This window comes from Orycteropus afer, unplaced genomic scaffold, assembly GCF_000298275.1.
Source record: "Orycteropus afer afer isolate SDZICR_OR568_19922 unplaced genomic scaffold, OryAfe1.0 scaffold00099, whole genome shotgun sequence".
Lineage (NCBI taxonomy): Eukaryota > Metazoa > Chordata > Mammalia > Tubulidentata > Orycteropodidae > Orycteropus > Orycteropus afer.
In genome coordinates this window covers 592,009-599,275 of record NW_006921686.1, presented here as the reverse complement: position 1 = coordinate 599,275, position 7,267 = coordinate 592,009, and the positions used below count along the sequence as shown (strand labels likewise).

The 7,267-nt window shown below is 54.7% G+C and overlaps 1 protein-coding gene across 1 annotated transcript in view; it reads right to left on the bottom strand.

Moving 5' to 3' along the window:
- Positions 1-4,753: 4,753 nt before the first annotated feature.
- The window catches only part of KASH5 (KASH domain containing 5), a 23,323-nt gene continuing 20,809 nt past the window's right edge, over positions 4,754-7,267 (bottom strand). Inside the window, exon 20 of the mRNA XM_007943010.1 lies at positions 4,754-4,825. Coding sequence (XP_007941201.1) covers positions 4,754-4,825 — 72 coding nt within the window. The remainder of the gene's footprint in view (positions 4,826-7,267) is intronic.

Here is a 7,267-nt window from a genome sequence, read left to right as displayed (position 1 = left end):
CCTCTTTTGGGGTCTCTCTCTCACTCCTTCTCTGGGTCTCTGTTACCCCCTCACCGGATGTCTATCCCCTCTCTCTCTGGGTCTCTGTCCCTCTCTCTTTCTGGGTCTCTGACCTTTCTCTAGGTCCCTGTCCCCCCCTCATTCTGGGTCTCTGTCCCCCCCTCTCTCTGGGTCTCTGTCCCCTGTCTCTCTGGGTCTCTGTCCCCCTCTCTCTCTGGGTCTCTGTCCCCCTCTCTCTGGGTCTCTGTCCCCCTCTCTCTCGGGGTCTCTGTCCCCCTCTCTCTGGGTCTCTGTCCCCCTCTCTCTCTGGGTCTCTGTCCCTCTCTCTCGGGGTCTCTGTCCCCCTCTCTCTGGGTCTCTGTCCCCCTCTCTCTCTGAGTCTCTGTCCCTCTCTCTAGGTCTCTGTCCCCCTCTCTCTCTGGGTCTCTGTCCCCCTCTCTCTCTGGGTCTCTGTCCCCCTCTCTCTGAGTCTCTGTCCCTCTCTCTGAGTCTCTGTCCCTCTCTCTGAGTCTCTGTCCCCCTCTCTCTCTGAGTCTCTGTCCCCCTCTCTCGGGGTCTCTGTCCCCCTCTCTCTCGGGGTCTCTGTCCCTCTCTCTAGGTCTCTGTCCCCCTCTCTCTCTGAGTCTCTGTCCCCCTCTCTCGGGGTCCCTGTCCCCCTCTTCCTCGGGTCTCTGACCCCTCCAGCTCTCATCCTCTCGGGATTTCCCTGTTCCATCCCCTCTCGTCCGTTCCACACTTCTCCCCGGGTGCAGTGGAAAGATGGGGGCTCTGGACTAAGCGGTGCCTGGCACCAAGCCCCCCAAAGCCCGTTGCCGAGGCTCCTATGCACCCCACAGTAGACCGGCTCCACACTTTCCAAGGCCAGCAATCTTTATGGAGGCAGACTGCCGCATCCCTCTCCTGTGGAGAGGTTCTTGGGTCTGAACAGCTGAGCTCATCTCTTATGAGAATTAACCCAGACGTTTGGGACGATGTCAGCACCGCGACCGCCACATAGCAAAATGTCTAATAAAGGCCGACGCCTCTCGCAGCAGCTTCCAAAGGTTTCTTCAGGGTTTTCTGACTGAGACCTTCCCAGGAGACGTTGAGGCGCCTGGCTGAGGGGGGAGGAGGGGAGAGAGGCGACCAGGTGTCGGGCTCCGGGCGAGGGAAGGGGCGGGGGCGGGAGAGACACCTGGGCCGCAGGTAAAGCGAGGAAGCAGGCAATCGGAATCTGCCTTTCTCCCAGGAGGCTTGGCTGGCCTGACACTCCCGCCCCCAAATGGTAACCATAGAAACTCATAACTAATGGCTGCAGAGGGCGCTGAACCTCGAGGACCTGCGCGCCGCTTGTGCGGACCGCATTCTGATTGGTGTAGAGGAGAAGGGGGCGGAGCCAAGAGAGTGGATGGGCAGGAAGCGAGGCGGAGCTGACGTGTGGCAGTTGCAGGGTCTCGCGGAATTACATTTCCGGAAAGCGGAGCACGCCCTAATTGGCCCTTAGGATGTGGGGGCGCGACTGTTTCCCGTGTTTTTTTTTTTTTTTTCTTTCTCAGAAATCCTGAGTAAAGAAAACTTCCTTCCTTAAAAGTACCTGGAGTTGGCCACGTCTGAAATAAATTGAATCTGAAAGTCAGGCTCAATTTCCCTAAGTTTCAGCGCTAGAAAGCAACAGAGGGATAACTGGGATCCAAATATGTGCAATTTCAGGTAATGCCAAGGAACGCCGGTGGCGCGGTTAAAGCGTTCGGCTGCTAATCTTAGCGCAGGGTGAGGCCGTCCGCGTCTGTAAAGGTATGCAGCCATGGAAACCCTATGAGGCAGTTCTCCTCTGTCCTAGAGATTTGGGTTTTTAGGTACTTTCCATTGCTCTAAAGAGCTCCGGTGGCGCCGTAGTTAAAGCGTTGGGCTGCTAACAACAAGTTTGGCATTTAGAACCCACTAGCCGCTCAATGGGAGACAGGTGAGGCAGTCCACTCTGTAAAGATTAAACCAAAAACCAAACTCACTGCCATCCAGTCGATTCCGACCCAGAGCGACCCCCTTTGGATTTCCGAGGCAGTACATTTTTACGGAAGTGTATTGCCCCATCTTCCTTCCACGGAGTGGCTGGTGGGTTTGAACTGCCAACCTTCTGGTTATCAGTCAAGTGCCTTAGGCACTGCTCCACCAGAGCTCCTTTCTATAAGGATGACAGCCTTGGAGACCCTGTGGGGCAGTTCCACTCTGTCCTCTAGGGGCGCTGTGAGTCGGAATCGACCCTACGGCAGTGGGTTGGTTGGGTTTCACTATCCTCATGGAGATTTATTAAAATGTTAATGAGCCATTCCTGTTTGCCAAGGACTCTTCTAAATGCTGTACTTGAGTTGACTCTTAATCTCACAACAGCCCTGTGAGGAGCCTCCTGGATTTGCTGGAGGGCCCCTTGGTTGGGTTCTGGCCTGGACTCTTCTATTTCGACTTTTTCCCTAAACAAAAACAAAAATCAGCTATGGAGTCGACTCTGACTCCTGTGACCCCATGCGGGTCAGAGTAGAACTGTGCTCCGTAGCGGTTTCAGTGGCTGAGTTACAGAAATAGGTTGCCAGGTCTTTCTTCCAAGGCGCCTCTGGATTGATGTTTTTATGTGCCATCGAGTTGGACCCGGCTCATAGCGACCCCTCCTTGGGTTTTTGAGGAGGTATCACTACGGAAGTGTATTGCCCAACTTTCCTTCCCAGGAGTGGCTGCTGGGTTTGAACCGCCAGGCTTCTGGTTAGCAGTCAAATGCCTTAGGCACTGCACCACCAGAGCTCCTGCCTTCAGAGAAGCAAAGCCCAAACCAAGCCCAGTGCCTGGAGGGGATTCTGACCCACAGCGCCCCTAGAGGACAGAGTGGAACTGCACCACAGGGTCTCCAAGGCTGTCAGTCTTTATGGGAGCAAAGCCCAAACCACACCCACTGGGAGCAAAGCCCAAACCAAAGTCACCGCCATTGACTGGACTTGACTCATAGCGACCCCTCCTTGGGTTTGCGAGGCAGTATCTCTACGGAAGTAGATTGCCCCATCTTCCTTCTGAGGAGTGGCTGGTGGGTTTGAATCACCAGCCTTCTGCTTAGCAGTCAAGTGCCTTAGGCACTGCGCTACCAGAGCTTCTGGGTTTATGTGAGCCTCCAACTTCAGTTAGTAGCTGAACACTTAACTATCCATCACTCCACTTTCCCCCTAGATTCATAAGGTGCTTCCCTTCCCACTGTACTTCCCTCTCTGCAGTCCATTCCAGCTACCCCCACAGCCTCCATCAGGCACGGTAACACCTAGACCCTCCGCTCCGGGCTCCAGCTTCTCTCCTCAGTTTCGGGCTCAGGTCTCCAGCCAGCTCCTGGAATCCCCCCGGCTCCTCACACTCACCACTTCCCCAGCGAGCTCCAAGTCATCCCCTAAACCCACTCCTCCTTCCCACGGGTCCTCCATCTTGGAGCGGCCCCACTCTCCACTAGTCACGGGGCCAACCATCAGTGGCTCCCCTTGCCCCTTCACAACCCGGCAGGCCCCAGCCGCCCCTCCTGCCCTCTCTCTGCTCACAGTCTCCTCTCAGAGGCTCAGGCCTCTTGCCCTCCCACCTGGACCATTGCCCCAGCCTCCCTGCCGCCTCCACTCCACCTCCTGGCCGTCAGTCTCTCCTCCACCGCTTATCACCTCTCCAGCCCCAACTTCCAGACGGCCTTTCGGAGAACAAACGGACTCTGTCCTCTGCTCATGCCTGTCGTGGGTACTTGGAAGTCGAATTCCAAACCCTCCCAGGGCTGTTGCTCACCCGGTCTTATTTCCCACCACTCTGCAGCTCAGATACTTTCCTGGATCCAAATCTTGCATTTGTTTTCCCTCCACATTCCGGCAGCCCTGTAGCTACTGCCTGTGGCTGTCCACGCAAAGACGCTTTCCCATAGTGGCTAAGACACTTGCCTGCTAACCAGAGGGCTGGCGGTTCAAACCCACCAGCCACTCCTTGGAAGGAAGGTTGGGCAATCCTACTTCCGTAGTGATACTGCCTCGGAAACCCAAGGAGGGGTCGCTATGAGTCAGGTTTGACTCGACGGCACATAACAACAACAACAACAAGCTCTTTGCACAAGCTGTCCGCCTGGCCCCTCACTGGTAGCAACCCCTCTCCATCATCCAACACTCAACTCAGATGTCAGTTACCTGGGATGAGTTCCCTGACCTCTCAGGCTAGGTCAGGCCCTCTTCTGGCCAACACAGAGCCTGTGGAGACCTGACCATCACACATTGTAATAACGGTATGCTGTGGGTGTCAGACCTCATCACCTAACTTCACAAGGGGGAAAATACTCATGGACCAGTCCGCCTAAGGCTGATTCCTATGAGGCAGAGGTCGGACACGCCTCCACCCTCTACTCTTTTCACCAATTCTGACACCAGCAGTCCCCCTCCATGGCATTTTCTACTTCTCTACTGGAATCAGTAATACAGCTCTGCCTCTCTATTCCTCCGTCCCCTGGGACTACGAGGTTCTAAGTACAGATCCCTGGATCCAAAGGACATGTTCTGCTCCCATCTTTCCCTCTTGGTGGTAGTGAGGTCTCCCTTTCTTGTCTCTGGGATGACTCATTTTAAGCCCAGCGGGATGGCAAAACTGACCAATCCCCTGGTTAGGGTTCCACACACCTTATTTGCATGGCCCCGGTAACGTGTCCCAAAGCTCCCATTCCCCCAGGAGAGAATCCAGGCTTCTTGGCCTGGCGCCGGAGGGCCTGTCTTCCTCTCCAGCTTCATCTATCAGCTTTGACAAACAGCTCATCGATACACATCCGGGCATGGTGGCCCGCAGGTCCATTTGCCGCCTGCACAGTAATGGGCATCTGTGGCCTGTGCCAGCCCCACACCGCATCTCCTTACTCTGTGAAGGGCACCTCCTGTCACGTGCTGGGAAGGGAGTCCAGCTTAACACTGCAGCACAGTTCCTCTGAGAAGACCGTCACGACGCACAAGAGTGAGGTGTTTGGGTTATTGGTGTGTGTTTTATTATTATTATGGTTTGGGGAAAACTTTACAGAGCAAATTAGGTTTTGTGAATCTCAAAAGAGCTAAAGTGCTTGGGATAAAGAGAGGCTTCTGCCAAAGATGCAGGTCAGACTCCACGTTTGCTGTTTACTTCTTATTCTGAGCTGACTTTCAAACAGCCAGCTACCTCAGGAAGCCTGCAGGCTCCTGGCCTCCCCCTTCCTTCCACACATGCTCCTGGGTAAAGCCTTCACTCTGGCTGGCTTTCAAAACAGCCATAGATCAAATGTTGTTACATGACTCAAACTTTACAATTAGCAAAATAATGTTTAAGGGACCTCCCATTGTCTAAAACCTACTGTCAGCCTACAAGTTGCTAGAGAACAGAGTGGAACTGCCCCGCAGGGTCTCCAAGGCTGTCAATCTTCACAGAAGCAGAGCCCAAACCACACCCACTGCAGTGGAGTCAATTCTGATTCCCAGCGCCCCTAGAGGACAGAGTGGAACTGCACCACAGGGCTTCCCAGGCTATCAGTCTTGATACAAGCACAGCCCAAACCAAACCCACTGCCTTACAGTCAATTCCGACTCACAGCGCCCCTAGTGGACAGAGTGGAACTGCACCACAGGGTTTCCAAGGCTGTCAATTTTTACTGAAGCAAAGCCCAAACCACACCCACTGCGCTGGAGTCAATTCCGACCCACAGCGCCCCTAGAGGACAGAGTGGAACTGCACCACAGGGTTTCCTAGGCTGTCAGTCTTCACAGGAGCCCACTGCCTCATCTTTCTCCTGCCGAGTGGCTGGTGGGTTCCAACTGCTGACCTTTTGGGTAGCAGCCAAGTGCTTTAACCACAGCATCAGCAGAGATCCTCTCGCTATTGTCTAGTGTCTGTTAAAGCATGAGTTTGAGTTTATAAATGCCAACCAATCCGAATTTTGTTTCCTTTAAGTGCCGGATTTTCTGTATGTCATTTGAAAATTTCCTGGAGTACTTTTGTAAATCCTCACCAAGTGCAGCCCGATCTAGAGTGTCCTAGTCCTTCCACGGGACTCTTGGCTTTAACAGAAACGCCAGTGGCTCTTTGACATTTTCCATTCAATCTTGGGTGCTTTGAGAGAGCTGCAAGAGTCCCCCATTTCTGACTTATCAGGGTCAACCTCTTCTCTCAGGGTGGTGGCAGGACCTGGAGGGGGTCAGGTAGAGATACAGACAGAGAAGGAAGGAGGGGGCTCAGGGAGCATGCGGGCTGAGGCCGGAGCATCGGGCCTGCAAGCTGGTGGTCTGCAGGTAGCGGGCACAGGGTTTTGTTCGGTCTTGCGGTGTTTTTTGATTTGAATGAGTTGCTGTGTAAGGCCCTTATCTGCCTACCCAAGACGCACCCTTGCTAACAAAGCAGATTATGCCAGGCAGCGGGGCAGGATGTTGGATCTCCCAGCCTCCCTTGCAGCTGCGGGTGGTGCCACCAAACGGTTCCTGCCCAAGAGACACACACAGAAGTGGGCTGCGGGCTCTGGGACACGTTTTGCTTTTCTTTACAAACAGGAAGGGCAGTGTCTTTGAATTGTCCGTGTGGAATTTGTTGAAATGGTATAACCTCAGCTCTGGTGGCGTAGTGCCTAAGGCACTTGACTGCTAACCAGAAGGCTAGCGGTTCAAACCCACCAGCCACTCCTCGGAAGGAAGGTTGGTCAATCTACTTCTGTAGAGATACTGCCTCGAAAACCCAAGGAGGGTCTCTATGAGTCAGGTCTGACTCGACCGCACAGAACAACAACGTGCTACGACGTGCTGTACCTCCACCACAAAGTGGAGGAAATCAAATTGGAAGAGAGAAAACAAAACCTAAGACTCAAGGGCGGCCGAGTCCTTGGGGAGGTTTTATTGTCTTGGTGGTATCACCTCCTTCCTTCAGATGCGAGGTTATGGCGCTGTGCCTGCCACCCCCAGAGCTTGAGGGAAAGGCAGAGAGGGGCACAGAGAGCCGGCTGAGGACACCCCACCCCGAGGGCCCACAGCGGCCCAGCCCGGGCTCTCTGGGAGGAAGGTAGCCCGCGCGCTTCACGCACACGGTTGGGGTGTGGTTTTCTGTGGTTGAGAAACGCCGTCGCGGCCACTAAAAACCAGGAGACATCACCGAACCCAAACGTAGGGTGTGGACCCCAGCGGACTATCTCGGGGTCTTGTCCTAGTTACTCAAGTAACAGCACCACCGCGGCGACACGGAAGAGCCCCGGGCGGGGGGTTTACTGGCCTGGGAGTCCCTGGGGCGGGGGGCGGGC